General features: G+C 34.6%; 2 protein-coding genes across 2 annotated transcripts in view; both read right to left on the bottom strand.

Annotated features, from left to right (window-relative positions):
* Nucleotides 1-13,383, bottom strand: part of LOC145895872 (uncharacterized) — a 35,325-nt gene extending 21,942 nt beyond the window's left edge. The window contains exons 1-26 of the mRNA XM_082984653.1: nt 13,217-13,383; nt 12,531-12,691; nt 12,179-12,252; nt 11,575-11,664; nt 11,218-11,249; nt 10,863-10,915; nt 10,596-10,634; nt 10,471-10,533; nt 8,828-8,914; nt 8,262-8,405; nt 7,679-7,957; nt 6,494-6,628; nt 6,140-6,265; nt 5,893-6,006; nt 5,446-5,646; nt 4,959-5,120; nt 4,720-4,842; nt 4,346-4,567; nt 4,045-4,173; nt 3,535-3,816; nt 3,058-3,240; nt 2,580-2,726; nt 1,934-2,032; nt 1,154-1,435; nt 296-1,086; nt 57-72 (exon numbers count right to left, since the gene is read on the bottom strand). Of these exons, the coding sequence (XP_082840779.1) occupies nt 57-72; nt 296-1,086; nt 1,154-1,435; nt 1,934-2,032; nt 2,580-2,726; nt 3,058-3,240; nt 3,535-3,816; nt 4,045-4,173; nt 4,346-4,567; nt 4,720-4,842; nt 4,959-5,120; nt 5,446-5,646; nt 5,893-6,006; nt 6,140-6,265; nt 6,494-6,628; nt 7,679-7,957; nt 8,262-8,405; nt 8,828-8,914; nt 10,471-10,533; nt 10,596-10,634; nt 10,863-10,915; nt 11,218-11,249; nt 11,575-11,664; nt 12,179-12,252; nt 12,531-12,691; nt 13,217-13,329 (4,147 nt within the window). The 5' untranslated portion in view covers nt 13,330-13,383. The remainder of the gene's footprint in view (nt 1-56; nt 73-295; nt 1,087-1,153; nt 1,436-1,933; nt 2,033-2,579; nt 2,727-3,057; nt 3,241-3,534; nt 3,817-4,044; nt 4,174-4,345; nt 4,568-4,719; nt 4,843-4,958; nt 5,121-5,445; nt 5,647-5,892; nt 6,007-6,139; nt 6,266-6,493; nt 6,629-7,678; nt 7,958-8,261; nt 8,406-8,827; nt 8,915-10,470; nt 10,534-10,595; nt 10,635-10,862; nt 10,916-11,217; nt 11,250-11,574; nt 11,665-12,178; nt 12,253-12,530; nt 12,692-13,216) is intronic.
* A 401-nt stretch (nt 13,384-13,784) lies between these two features.
* On the bottom strand, nt 13,785-15,078 carry LOC145895871 (uncharacterized). The gene is made up of 2 exons (XM_082984652.1): nt 14,637-15,078; nt 13,785-14,580 (listed from the first exon to the last, which is right to left on the bottom strand). Exons 1-2 carry the CDS (start codon nt 15,076-15,078, stop codon nt 14,018-14,020), a joined length of 1,005 nt encoding a protein of 334 aa, XP_082840778.1. The 3' UTR covers nt 13,785-14,017.
* Between the last annotated feature and the right edge of the window lie 847 nt (nt 15,079-15,925).

The raw sequence follows: 15,925 nt of genomic DNA, 5'->3' as shown, positions 1-15,925 counted from the left end.
TTGTGACATCATCAGGTGCTACAATTTCATCCACTGGTTTTGTGACATCATCATGCTGTGAAGTAACATCCACTGGTTTTGTGACATCATCAGGTGTTGCAATTTCATCCACTGGTTTTGTGACATCATCAGGTGTTACATTTTCATCCACTGGTTTTGTGACATCATCAGGTGTTACATTTTCATCCACTGGTTTTGTGACATCATCAGGTGTTACAATTTCATCCACTGATTTTGTGACATAATCAGGTGTTACAATTTCATCCACTGGTTTTGTGACATCATCAGGTGTTACAATTTCATCCCCTGATTTTGTGAAATCATCAGGTGTTACAAATTCATCCATTGGTTTGGTGACATCATAAGGTGTTGTAATTTCAGCCACTGGTTTTGTGAAATCATCAGGTGTTACAAATTCATCCATTGGTTTGGTGACATCATAAGGTGTTGTAATTTCAGCCACTGGTTTTGTGACATCATCAGGTGTTACAATTTCATCCACTGTTTTGATGATATTATCATGCTGTAAAGTTTTATCCACTGTTTTTGTGACATCATCATACTGTGAAGTGTCATCCACTGGTTCTGTGACATCATCATGCTGTGAAGTATCATCAACTAGTTTTGTGACATCATCATGCTGCGAAGTATTATCCACTGTTTTTGTAACATCATCATACTGTGAAGTGTCATCCACTGGTTCTGTGACATCATCATGCTGTGAAGTATCATCAACTAGTTCTGTGACATCATCATGCTGTGAAGTTTCATCAACTAATTTTGTGACATCATCATGCTGCGAAGTATTATCCACTGTTTTTGTAACATCATCATACTGTGAAGTGTCATCCACTGGTTCTGTGACATCATCATGCTGTGAAGTATCATCAACTAGTTCTGTGACATCATCATGCTGTGAAGTATCATCGACTGGTTCTGTGACATCATCATGCTGTGAAGTATCATACACTGGTTTTGTGACATCATCAGGCTGTGAAGTTTTATCCACTGTTTGTGTGACCTCAATATGTGTGGTAAGCTCTCTATCTAGCATTGTGCCATCTGCTGGCATGTTACCTATGGCATCTAAAAACAATAGACCGTATTTAGTTTCATTAAGCACGACTTAATCCAATATAGGGAAAAGGCCAACCTTCAGTTGCATATATTTGGTCAAGATCGCTGTTGGCTGAATAGTACTCAAGGTCATTTTCACTGTTATCAATGTCATCCATGCTGAGACTATTTTCATCTGTATCACATGAGTCATCATTTTCATCATCTGTATCAGGTGCTGTAATTGTGATTGTTGGCACAATAATATCTTGAAACCAATCCTCATCATAGTTAAAATCGATTTCTTCCATAAAATCAGAAAATGAACCTATTTGTTTATGGCTGTTGTCATCTTGAAACGACACTTCAACGTCTATCTCTGTGAAAAAGCATTTGTTTATTGTTAGTATGTAATAATATATAGAGAAAGGGTTAAAAATGACTACGGGAATCAGCCTGTGCATGTCGGTGACCGGCGGATCTGTCTATTTACGAATCAATATATTATATTCCTGAGACAGTGTATGGTCTTTATTTTTTAACAGAAATTCAAATACATTTGAATAAGACAGAAACTGAGGATGCCAATAGGCGAAATTAATATTTCTGATAAATCTGTTTGTTGTGAACTATTTGTTGAGCACATTCATGGAAATGTGAATTCCATGTCGAAGTGAAAAATAAATATTTCACTAAACAGCATTAACGGTGTATCTTTATTGAATGTGTAAAGCAGATAGCATTTGAGGGCAACATTTAGAACCAAAATTAAGAATCCGTATTTGGAGACATCTATGTGACATATTTGGGTTGGACAATAATATGATGTGTATGATGTACACAAGAGCTATACAGTAAAACATGTAAGAATGCATACCATTAGGCTCTGCATCTGATTGCATTGACTGCGACAAAACTTCACTCACAACAGCACAAACAAACTCCTCCTCTATATATTTGTGCATGTCCTTGTATCCTGAAAATCAAATTTAAAAAGCCACCACAAAACAACCAGTATCGAAGACCAGTATAAGAAAAACATAAAGTGCATAAAAATCAGACTATGCTGTTAGCATGGTCTGAAGAAAAATGCAAAATTATTGCCCTGTATTAGTCACCAGGCACCTTGAAACATGCAGAGTGAGATTTTAATTACCTGAAAATAACCAGTTTTTCAATTCTTTGAGGGTTGAAATGATTCCGTTAAAGTGAAAGCATCCCATGCTTCAAGCGATAATTTCAAATAGGTTATGCCACATGTTTTTCAAGCAACACTTTCTCAGTAAAAACTACACTGACTTAATCTAATCTTTTAGTTCAAATTGCTAAAACTGAGTTTAAAATGATCTTCTACTTCTTGTATTATAAACGTACTAAGAAACAAAGGCATGACAGTGTCACGCATCGATAACGATTTCAGTTAGTTATTGACGTTTTTTGGTAATCATTTAGTTGTCACAAAAAAAGCAATGTATCAGTAAAACAAAGAATTGGTTTAGTTTTGGTCAAAATATAAAATGTACCTTCAGTTGTTGCATTGACTCTTTCACCACCATCGTAATCAACATCTTTATCTGCTTTTTCAAAACCTGGAACATTTGACTCTGGAATATCAATTTCTTCTCCAGGGTGATAACTTTCTTCGTAATACTCTCGTTGTTCACTTTCATCTGAAGAAATGTAAAACAAATTTTAATGGGCCCAAACATAAACACAAAATGGAAGAATGATGTCATTTTCTTGAGTTGATGTAAACATGTATAAACAAGGTGTTGAGTTTTAAATGAAGTAGATGTGCTTGTTTTTGTAACTTATGTTACACATTTCGATACATGTTGAAAGAACTACAAGATTCAATTTTGCTGCCCACTTGTCCAAACGCAATTTAAAAGGGTGAATAAAATCCACTACAAACTTTCGCACAATATCTCTACAAAAATATAACACTGTGTTCGCAACCGACCCAATTAAACAGACATATTACCACAAATCTCAACATACCTTTTCGCATTTCAATATCCTTTTCTGAATTCAACAATTCTTCACCAGGTTTCCCACCATCATTGTTATAAGGTGATGTTTCCGGTGCAGGGAAACCATCGTTAGGAGTTGGTTGGGTTTCATTCTGTTTTAATGGTTCATCATCAAGTTGTTTGTCATACCACATTGAGCCAGTAACTTCATCTGAAATATTGTGTATACATTTATGTAAAGGACTTGCTGTCAGTAAAACACAACAGATCGAACCGGATGGCCCACAATGCAATTCACTGATCATAGGTTAAGTTTCCCTTGAAACGTATACAAAATATTTTATTGTAAGTTCATTATGAGTCAACTTTTTTGTTTCCATGTAAAACAGCAAAGGTGTTTCTAATGGCACAAGCATATGTACATGAATTATCATGCAAGAAAATATTCTCAAATAAAATTTTATGTAAGTTTAGTGTTTTTGACAAGAAACCGTTAATTGCTCACCATGAAATTTCTGTTCCTCTTCAGGAATGTTATCAGTTGCCATGGTTACATCATAAGCTTCTGCCAGATTGTCCTGGATCTCAACGTTGTGTGTTTCTGGTATTTCAGCCACAGTTTTGTCAATTTCATCATGAACTGTGGTGGTTTTTACATCAGGTTCATCATCAACTGGTTGATCGTCAACATTTTGACTTATGGCGAAACCGGTTGCTTTTTTTACCAGTTTGACCTTCTTTCGCCGACTGCTGCCAACCCTTTTTATTCTGCTTGGAGATCTCTTTACTAAGAAAACAAATTAATATAGAAAGATCTGGGCAAGATGTTTTTAGCTTTTTGATCAGTGAACAAATATTTTGGCCAATGATTTTTGTTTGAATATGTACTTTTGTTCAACATACAGAGTATACAATTTTAAGACTACAACTGCCACGCTGTACAACATACTGGCCTTCAAAATCCTTTAACCACTTTATGAAAATAGTTTGTAAGTTAGCTGTGTAAAAGTCAAACCTTGCATCTCATCAATGTTTTTTCCATCATCCAGTCTTTCTTGGAACTCCTCAGTTGGCTGATCAATATTGGAACAAGGTATATCACTTGGTTTGATCTTTTCGCTTTCACTAACATCTTGTGGCATTTCTACAAAAGCGTAAGTATGTCAGGTTGGCAAAAAAGGTCAAAACAGGCTTGTACACTCAAATAAAAAATATATTTCAAGGACCCAACAATTGTCCCTTTTTTATATTTAACCAACGTTAGAACCACAAGGAAGTATTAGGAAGTACATCAGGATAATAAATCTTCATTGTACCTGAGATGCTGGTATCCATAGAAACAGGATCTGCAGGAACGATTGACCCAGGTGTCGATGCAGGGTCAGCCATTGTGTTTTGATCTGACTCAACTTGTTGTTGATTATCATGTGATCCTGTTTTCTCAGGCATATGAGGTTCAGATACGGCTTTCTTTTTTATCACCACCTTTTTTCGTTTGCTGCCATGAACCCGTTTCAACTTGCTTGGTGACTGGACATCTGAGTAATAAACAGCATTAGTAGCGTAAAATAGCAATGGTGCATATTAAAACAATGCAAAAATTAGAATTTTTTTTTACAACATTATACTGTTCATTGGAAATACATGCAATTTAATCTTGATGCAGTTCTACCACATTTGGGTACAATACCTTCACTTTCTATGGGTTTTTTCTCTGGTTCTTCCAAGGACAGCACTTCCTCATCAGTTCTTGATAGGTTCATCTCTGATGACTCAAGATTTTCAGTAATGGCTTCCTCAATAAAGGACATGTCTGAAAAAAAGTGTACTGTTAAAATGTCATATAATTTAGTTTGATAATTTTAATGACTACGTAAGATAAAGAACCAGGCCTTTTTGTTACCAAAGTTGCAAATACTGATAACCTACCATATTCCTGTTCAGGTTCAGCTGGTGGAGGTTGTGTGTCATCTAACAAGTGCTGTGGAGTGTCTGAAACGACTTCTTCTTTTGTCTCATTTGTTTCTGCTTCAGTTGGAATTTTTTTTCTTCTGCTGCTTCCCTTACGTTTAATTTTGCTTTCCAAGCCAACTACAAAAAAGATTGTCATCATTACAGATCTATCTTTAATTTCTAAAAACTTTTACCAAACGTAGCACAAAAATTTATATTGAAACGTAGGTTTGGTTTACTGTGTATAGTTTGAGTAAAATTTGTTGAGGCATCAAATTAAAACAAAATGTTCCCAACAACATGTGTAATGTTTTAGTTTGTGAAATATGAGGGTAAGTGGTTTTGATCAATTAAATCACTTTGAACCAACAGTCTTTAAATTTGTATTCATTCAACACAAAGGCAGAAGTTTAATTTTCCAGCATTCCCTGATGCTGGTAGGACAGCACACTTTTTACACTACCTTCTATCAGGTTGTTTGCAATTTCCATTTTTTCTTGAAAATCTTTTTCATTTTCAACAACATCAACATCGCAAGTTTTTGCAACTGGTTCCTTATTTATTTCAATCTCTTCCATTCCAGCAAACACAGCTTGCTTTTCCTCAGCAATCTCTTTTGAAAAGTTAATATCATCATTGCTCGAAGTGGCGTCCTCGGCATGATCTGTGACAAAACAACCATGAAACTTAATGCTTTTTTCTCTTCTGTGGATTTACTTTTGTTCATACGACACACATGCATATACCTAAATTGTCATATAGAGAAATATAAAAGAAAGATATTAAGTTGTTTATTTGTAATAAACCAACACATATGCAGGTAACAACCATTTTACACATGTTGACAAAATAAACACCTGAAATCATAACAATGTATAATTATTGTTACAGACAATATTACTAAAATCACCTTCAAGAAATTTGTCAACTGATGTAGCATCATAACTGGTTTCCATAGCAACATCATAATCATCGTTAGTTTTTTCGGGTGCAATGTCAGGTAATTCAACTTCCTCAATTAAGTCTTAAAATGATATTTAGCTTTAATAAAGTTGGACACAGGCATACATACAGAAATAGAAATAGACTGTTACATCCTAACCAATATGCGGCAATCATCATGAATAAACAGCATATAAAATACACTAATTATTCACCATTTGCTTTTGGCTCTTGTTGGTCATCTTGTGACAGTGTTTCAAGGTCAGGGGAAGTTTCGTATTTTCTAGTTGGCCCCTTCTTCCTTCTAACGGTACCACTCCTTCGGAGGGCAGTGTTTCTGTCTGCAAGATTATGAACAATGTATTTTTAGGGAAATGGGAACATATTTTTTACTTTCAATGCTAATTCAGATAAAAACAAATAAGTTATGAAAGGACAAAATATGATCTTTTTTTATACAGAAGCTTTTGCCGATTACTGTTCTAGAGGGTGGCTATGAGGTTCCTTATTTCAAATTGGGTCTCAGAACAATAGTTCGAGAAGCCCTGAGAAGAACCAACAACACATACTTAATGGACTTTCAGGCAGTTCTTCATTTTCATCCACAAGATTAACACTTTCCTCCAAAACATTTTCGCTTATTTCTGCAATTTCAACTTTTGAATCGATGTCAAAATGAATTCCAGTATTGCCTTCATTTAAACCTGGATTGGTATTTTTTTGTGGTTATTTGTGGGTGGCTTTAACCAAGCCAAGTTCCACATACATGGGCTGGATAGTTTGTGGTAACAGAACAGAACATGCATGTATTTGATTCGGTTCAACAAACAACTCTTCATGCAAGCAACATAAAAACACAAAAGTGCTTGACAACAAACATGCTGCTTTTACTGAAATAAGTACAAAAAGAGTGTAGTTTAGGAAATATTATATTCATTTTGTAAAGGTGAAACAAGTGGGGTGTTAATAATTTCTTTTCATTTTGCTATGTTTTGTGGTACTTTTTACAAATACTGCAAAACAACAGAAAGTACAAAAAATATGTTTCTCATTTAAAGTTCCACAAAATTGCCTGAAATGTGATGAAAAACTCATTTCACACAAGCAAAATTGTAGCAAAAAAAAGTTTGTTGCATGTTAAAGAATGGCAGTAAAAAGGTTGCAAGAATGAAATGGTTGCATAACAATACATTAGTTTAGCTAACAGGTACATTTTTTATACAATCACCCTACCTCCATACGACAGATATTGGCTGGATTCCAGATTTCCAATACAACATGCCACCAAAATAACAACACACACTTCTTCACTTGAAACTAATGTTTTGGAAGACTGGGCCAATTACTGAACTTTTCTGTTATGTTAATTTATGTAATGCCGACTCGAGTAAAACTAACCGCAAAGCCCGCAACTCACTTCATGTCAAACATATCAGCGCAAAAACTATTGCAGCAAACTTCATACCAACTGTACGGATGTTTCAATAAATTCACCAAACATTTTCAGCGCAGTGAGCACAGTGAATAAATTGAAACATTTGCTACATGATTTTGTGCTGCAGTTTTAACCATTTTCCGAAAAACTGGGACAGCAAGTCTTAAAAATTTGACGCACTTCTTTAGCTGCATATTGGTACAAGTTTCGCCAGACCAGATACACATTGCTGTGTTAGTTCAATCAAAAGTGCAACAGAAATAGTGACAAATTTTGTGTTAAAACCACCCAAAAATTATTAACATAAATCAAAATGTACCTTGTGGTTCGGGCTTTGGTTCTTCATTGATCGTATTCAAAACTTCACTATCAGGGAATGGGACATCAGCAACTTCAACACTGATTTCTGACTCGGAAACACTGTAGTCAGTTGTAGTGTCATATTCTGCCGGTTGCTGGAGGATTTCATCAACAAACTCGTCATGTTTTTCGATGCTCTCAGTCACAGTGGAGGAGCTGATGACACTTGGGGTCTGGGAAGACTCATCTGTCTGGCTTCCCTCAATCAATGCAAACTGACTTGAATTGTCAGGATTTTCTGTGAAGGCATACATATATGTTAGTGGATACTTATAACAATAGAAAAGTAAAATACATGAAATAAAAGAATGTGCTTTGAATTGTGGGTCATTCCTATATATCTGTAACCTTACTTTAATAATACTTATTTTAACTTAAATAACTTCCCTCATTTGCATATTTTGCTTATTAGTTGTACATCTTAAGGCATTACAGCATAGTGACATATAACGAATGCACGCAAAACAGAGACAAAAGGTTTAACTAAAAGGAGAAATGCTTACAACAAACTCAGGTTTTACCACAAAACAAACTTTGATTACCATCCTGCTCATACTGGAGCTCGGTGCTTGGTGAATCATATGATGTTAACACTATTTTGGGTGCATTTCCATGAGGTTTGTCACGCTTGGTTGATTTTCTACGAATACTGCCGGTTCGCCTTAACACTGGTTCTTGTTGTTCGTCTGAAAAACATAGGAAGTATTAACGGGATATCCATGCAATCCTTGCATGCTCAAACGATGCAGTACTTATAATATTCTCAACAAACTGTCGGTTACAGCAACTAGTGCAACGATCCTAATTATTCTGATTTTTAGCAATTAAGCAATTGTTTAACAAAGTCATTACAATGCCAATAAAATACATAATATTTAGATGCATATTAGTAGTGGAACTAACTATGCACCATGTGCCTTTCAGGTTTGGTTCAGTTTACATGTAAAGTTCTTGTAAATTTGCAAGGTAAGAACAAATGGTTTCGAACAAACATAAACTACTTTTGTGGTGACCAAACTTCCACAGTAAGACACTATTTTCAATGATTTGCAGAAGTTTTTCACACAAAAACATATCAAAAAACATACATATAAATATAAATATATACCTTCTGGTTCGTCTCCCGTCAGTTGAAGGTATTCATAATTTTCAGGAATTTCAGGTGTTCTTTTGTTTTGTTTCATATTTGGTATTTCTAAAATATTAAAACAAAATTTAACATTAGGCAAAACTTGAAATGGAAAATATGTTTTTTCTACAGAATATCACGATTTACCTCTAACAAGATTTAAAATGTAATAAAAGTATGAAATAAAAAGGAGGGGAAAAGTTGAGGCCACAGAAGTCATCTTTCAGCTATAGAATCCCATATGTACACAAATAATATTATTGTGTGTGCTTAGCATATTGACAAAGCAGATTCCACCACCCATTGTACAAAGTTTGTCGTTTCCTCAATATTGCATTTAACTTTATACATTCATTGCGAAAATGTCAAGAATTGATTTTGGCAGACATTTTCAACATGAATTTTGGAATTAAAGTTAGACTGCATGTGGTTACGCACATGTAAATTGTGAACAACAACTTATAGTTTTAAGTTTGTGGATCTGGATGTATACTACAACTGCAGACATGTGCCGATTACTTTCAGTAACAATAGTACACACAAGAAACATTCGCTACTAACACAATCAGTCGGTTAAAATGAGGGAATATACATTTCGTCCTATGGATATTGATAGTTTCTGTCACATAAACACAACATACGGCCATAAAATACATGTTTAAAATGGACATTAAATTTGCACACTTTTAATGTTGTATATTGTTTTTACATCATATGACCAGCAAACTACCCACTGACCCTTGTTAGCAAGTGTTTCTTGTGTGTATTATATAAACAGCGTGTAAGGTACAGTTTTTTTACGAACTTGGCATGAACTACACATTTTACTTGATTTAAACTACAGTTGGGTAGTGCACTAAAAACATAATTGAAAATTGTGAGTGTAACAATAAAAGTGTTTGCAAAACAAAGAGTCTAACTCATGGCTTGCACCAAACAATGCTGAAGTTTATAATACAAATAGAGTTTTAGGAATGACTAAAATATCAACATGTGATTACATCTGGTCATGTTGTTAAACAGTATGAAGGCCTACATATGTGTTTATGAATGGTTGTGGATACAAATAGAATGGGCAGGAAGCCTGTGCAAGGAAATTGCCCACAACATAAAAGGCTGTGGGATTATGCGATGCATATGGAGAGGCTGAAGCTACTAAGCTTGGAAAAGGGACATATCCTCAGTAATTGTAATAAAAGTTGCATTTGTTGCGTAATTTTGTTTGGAGTAAAATGCCATAAAAATATCTGCAATTGCTTTGTCCCATGAAAATGCTCAGATTGTCTTAATGATGTTTTTCGACATATTTTTTAAATCAGATATTTAGTTTCATTAAAACTTCCTTATATAAAATAATGGCAACAACAAAAAGTTGAACAAAATTAAAAATATGATGAAAATAAATATTTAAAGAATGACTTGGGTATCACCCTGAAATACTAGTTGCCCAATCTGCTTTCATGGTGACTTATCTCAAGGTTGGAGGTTTTATCAATAAAATACATTAAATTCTTAAAAGTGTATTTCAAAAACAGCAACATTGCTTTTATGTTGGCTGGAAACATACTTAACTAATTGCTACACATTTTGTCAAATCGTAGCCAAGTTAACAACAAAATTACCAGTTTGTGGTGGCACTTTTGGAAGTACTTCCTCTTCAACAGTCATCTGGGATTTGGGGATTTCTGCAAAAGGCCAATTAGAATTGCTTTACATTGTCAAGATGAAATAAATGACATGGACTTACCTTGCACAAAAGCTCCATGCATGTTTGCAAAAGCAGAACCTATAAAAAGTGAGTTTACCAATTTACCACCCTTCTGTGGGTGCTAAATTGGTCCGAATGCTCGCTGCCATATACCAAGAAAAAAACTTGAAGACCATACAACCACCCTAATTTGAGCACAGTTTTATACAAAAGACCTACCTTGGTGCGGGTAGACATTGAAGACTAGGTAACGTTCAATAACATGCAACGAATTCGCAGAAAGGTAGAAAACAATTTATCACAAACCTTTGTTGTAATCGCTATCGTAAGACTCAACATCATCTGGGTAAGCGCCCACTCTGTGTAATAAAATATCTTGGGTTTAAATCTAAGTACTCGTTATATTTTGCTTAGCTTCAACAAGGTCAATTTAAACTTTCTTGCGCAATGCAGTATTCTAATTCTTTTTACACTCAACATTATTGAAGCAAAATCCACTGCTTATGGAGACGTGAAAGTACAGAAAACACTTGCAAACAATATTTTCTGGCATATCCCCAGCGCTATATAGTATGGGCTAAAAATACAATGTTTGACAAAATAAATGGATGTCATATGGCATAAAAAAGTGAAGAAATGTCAATAAAATGTATTTTCTCACCTGTTGATCGAGGTGTCATCTTCCACATAAGTCTGAAAGGAGCATATGGAAAATGTTATTCAATTTTAAGAACAATACTAAATACTTTTGGCCTGTGATCCAGAAATAGTGTGTTACTATCAGTTGCCAAAAACATTACCATGAACATATTCATGCAAGCCACAGCAACTGGCAGTACAAAATGTGTTAGTACATCTTTCATTCTTTAATACAAAGAAGTTGAACACATCAAATAGAAGCAGGCAATTTATTTTTCAAGACTATCTAAACCATATAAGGCATGGCTTAAATCTATATGTTTTTGTCAATTATTTGATATGCAAGTGTTAGTTTTTGCAAAAATACAACAAGAATTACAAGTTGGTATGGGGATATTTCCGGTTCGTATGCATCGGGTTCATATTGTTGGATCTCGATTTCATCATTCGACATAACAACAGCTTGAGGCTAAACACACACCATGCAAGGATTGGACATTGACATAAGTTAGAGCTTGGCATGCAATATTAAAACACATATTTGGAATCACATTAAATATTATTCCATTTTTGTGGGACATGCATTAGATATTTCATGGCAAACATCCATGGAAATGTATGTGGCTATTGATCAATAATATATACCATTTTTAGACAGTTATACACCATGTAAAACAAACACTCACAAATTTTAAACAAGGTGAACTGTGAACGGTAAACATCCACAGTTGCCAATTTTTGTTTAGCTTTATTATATATACCAGGTTAAAAGTATAGCCAAGCGATTTGTGTGTTGATCTACTTTGTGTACAAAAATTTACAGGTCTTTTTTGTGGTAACAAACTGACAAAACTACACATGCATACTTAAAATTCAAATACACACTAGTTAACTGGGTGTTATTAACTGTAGACAGGCATCAATAAATGGTTTTATTATTAAAATAAAGTAACAGATTGCAATGAGATTATCTTCATGTATACCTGATCGTGATCTTCCATTATGATCTCATGTTGTGGTAGGACATCCGGTGGTGGTCGTGGGGCTTTTCGGGATGCTGCACATTTAGAGATTGTCTAATGTCAGTTTAATAAACTTTCATAATATTTGAAAATATACAATTTAGTTTAATTTTAAGCAAACATCACAAATATACACAAATCATTGTCAAAATCACTGAAAACAAAGGTCCAACACATATAGACATAAAGAAACAAGTAAAACACTGCTATGTTTATGCAACTCCACCAATGGCAGAAACCATAAAAACAATAAGAAAGCTGTTAAATGTAAACGACTAAGTGTAAAATTTGATTCTGAAAGGTAAAAACTTACACTTTGGTTTAGACCTGATGGAAGCTCTGACAGTTTCTCTTCCACTTTTAATTGACTTCTTGTTGGGTTGGACCAGGTCAAAAAACCACTCACCAGAACGTAGCTTGATCTTCCTTTTAATGGTGGCATTGTTGGTGCGTGCTGCTTTGCTCTTTAGTCTCCTGCAAACCAAAGAAAATATACTTGTTGTTTTTCAATGGTAGTTTCATTAAACCTTCATGAGGAAATAAATGTGATAAATTCAAAAATAGACACCAAATTCAAGTAGCTGCTAATGTGTCCTGGAATGAGATTTGCAACAAAAACTTTTTAGGTCTAATGAGCCAATAGTTACTTATTTGACTTCCTTAAAATTTGCATAAGCGCTTTGTATGTAAAATAATATATTGTGCTGACAGATGCTGGGTTGTAATGGCTAAATGAAACAGGTTTAGGAAGGAAAATGGCTTTGAGGCAGTGGAAGTTGAACCACGTTCATTTAACTTGTATGATTATGCATTATGAAGAACAAAATCTAGGTAAAACAGAAATGGTTGTTGTAGTATCACAAGCAATTAAGCAGAAATAAATATTTTTTATGAAACTTACACCATCATCAGATAATGATTCAGATAAAAAAAACTAATTTTAATGTAAAGCCAGTGGGCATTTGCTTTGAGGAAGTAAATTAGGCATTAATCACTTACGCTATTCTTTCATCTTCCTTCTTCTGTAGAGCTTCATCTCGGTTGAGAACCTCGACAATCATTTTCCTTTCCGTCTCAGTGAGAAAAGTTAAATCAAGAATGCTGCTGTCCATACTTACAGAAAAAAACACTGAGCACAATGCCCAACCCAACAGAGAAAAACTTAAAAAACTGCAAAAGATTTGTGTTTAAACAATGATTGTACAGAATAATTTACACATTTTTTTAACCACAAATGCTACAATCATACCCCATATATTTTCTGGTTTTGTTTGAATGCAAGTGCCAGTCCAGTACTGTTGCATTTCCCCACAAGCAAAAAGGAAATAACTTTTGTGTAGGCCGTTCAGTGCAATAAGTGAACAGTCGAAGAACACTCTACCATCTACAACCTGACTTGACACAACTTCACTAACCAACACTGCCTGCATTATACGTAGTTATTTGATTGATCAACTGAAAAGAACTACCCTATAGAAAAAAATTTTGAAGAAAAAAAAGAAAAACTATTCCCTATTTTGCACATTACATTTTACAAGATAGGCACAAGCTGATAGAGGGTGTGACAGAGAATGCAGCGCGGAGCTCAAGTAAAGGGAATAAGGAAGTGACGTTTATTTTCACACCATAGACCATAGTTTCCTGCTAAGACGGTGCACCACTGCAAGCTTTTTTCCTGCTGGTGGGTCAATGCTTTTATATGATCCAATAGCACAACCACAATGCTGTAATGCCCAGCTTAATTTCCAGAGTGTTTTCCATGCTTGACTTGTTAATTAATTGAGTATGAATGAGGCACACTTACACTGCTAAATTAGCAGTTTCAGTGCTACCAGGTAACAGCACATGCTTCGGTCGCAAAGTTGTAAATTTTGTAAAGCCTATTTTAACTTCTGGATGATCAGCTTTAAAATACTGATAAGCTTCTTTCAAGGTACATAAAATACGACGCTGTTGACAGTGTTGCTTTTGACCTCTCACTTCAACACAAACACAATTATTTTTCCCTGACACTACTTGGCTGACCAAATCATCTTGGTAAAAATCTTTGACAAGATTGATAATCTGTGCAGGAATGTGTCGTCCCACTTTAGGATTGGGATTTGATAATATGCCCCTTTCCTTGGTTAATTTCTTAGCAGTTCTTGCCATGTACTCTGTTGTTTCAAATTCTTTCATTATTCTCGCAACACTCCAAGAGCCAGCAACAAGTGTCAGTACTTGAAGTTTTTGACCGTTTTTTTCTGCTGATGCAAACTTTACTTTTAGACTGGTAATAAAGGCTTCATATTCTAATTCCTTTTTACTTTGTTGATAAGTTGTCACTTTCCGTTGGTCCATTTTTGGTTGTTTTCTGATTGTATCTGAAATAAACAGTTGTTAAAAACAAAAGTTTGATTTTAGCCAGTTTTTAACTCACCAGATATTTTATTTTTTTCTTGTTGACACTTTCTTTTGCCTGCAGTTGTTGGCTCATAATCTTCTGTACTATCTGCACTGCTGCTATCAGATGAAGAGGCTTGCTTGTAAAGCATTTTACGGCACTGCGAACAAATTTTCTTTCCTGGAATCAGTCCAATTTTATCATGTTGTTTTGTTAATTCCAAGGTGATGAAGCGAATACTCTTTTTTACAGGCTTGCCTTCTTTGTGTGTCTTGAATGGGTCACAACATTTCCTTTCACGAAGAGAAAACATCCTCAAAAATTGTGCTTTGTGTCCAGGACATACTGAAGTAATCACAGTGTCAGTTGGTATTCGATACTGAAGTAATTCCACTTCTTCAGGAGTTGGAGTATAATTTGTTAAGCTAGAGCTACCCTCACAGCACTTATTTAGTATACTGCCTATACCACAAGCCATTGTTCTCTTGAAACCAAAGGTGATTTTTTATGAACTGGAAAAGTTTATTTTGACATAATGTACTAACTTAACTAGTATTACAATGACCCTAAGTCAAACTTGTTCTTTACATCAATTGTTAGTTCTAAATAAAACAGCTGCTTTCTGCTTTATATACATTAAAGGTTTGACAAACAACTCCCAGTTTATATGGCTCTTTTTTATACCTTTGAAATCACTGGATATTTGTCAATGTAATGCTGTGAGCTTCCATAACTGGCCAGAATCCAATTTTCAAATTCAGAAAAATACTAAATTATTATGATGGGCAAACATATACAAAAATGGTTAAGTTGGAATGACTGCTTGTTGTAAACATATTTCAAAATCAACAGAATTTAAAACTCAAGATTAAAAATACGAATATGTAAAACCACTCTATTCTGATAAACATCTGTGGTGCATTGGGTTTTTCACATCAATAATAAAACAAATATATAATATCTAAATATTTCATTATTGCCAAACATATTTCTGGAACACCAAATACCAATGGAAAGTATTACAATTTGGACAATATACAGAAATATAAAGGATGCAAACAATAGTCAGTTTTGCATTTTCAAGAATTGTGCCATGTATCATAAGATACCAAACTTAAAAGTAGATTACATGAACATTTAATCACTTGCAATAACAGACCCGAAACCACACACAAATTATGTATGCCATGAACAGGAAAAGGGCCGCCCTCAACTTTCCTGATCTTACTATGCATTAATGATTCATATTCCGAGAAAAGCTGATGGCAGCTAGCACGATTTTTGCAGTAAAAAGTGAGAAACAACACTTACACAATATGTAATGG

The sequence above is a fragment of the Ascidia mentula genome, chromosome 3, assembly GCF_947561715.1.
Source record: "Ascidia mentula chromosome 3, kaAscMent1.1, whole genome shotgun sequence".
Taxonomy (NCBI): domain Eukaryota; kingdom Metazoa; phylum Chordata; class Ascidiacea; order Phlebobranchia; family Ascidiidae; genus Ascidia; species Ascidia mentula.
Note: the sequence above shows the minus strand (reverse complement) of the source record. Positions and strands in the feature narration are given on the sequence as shown.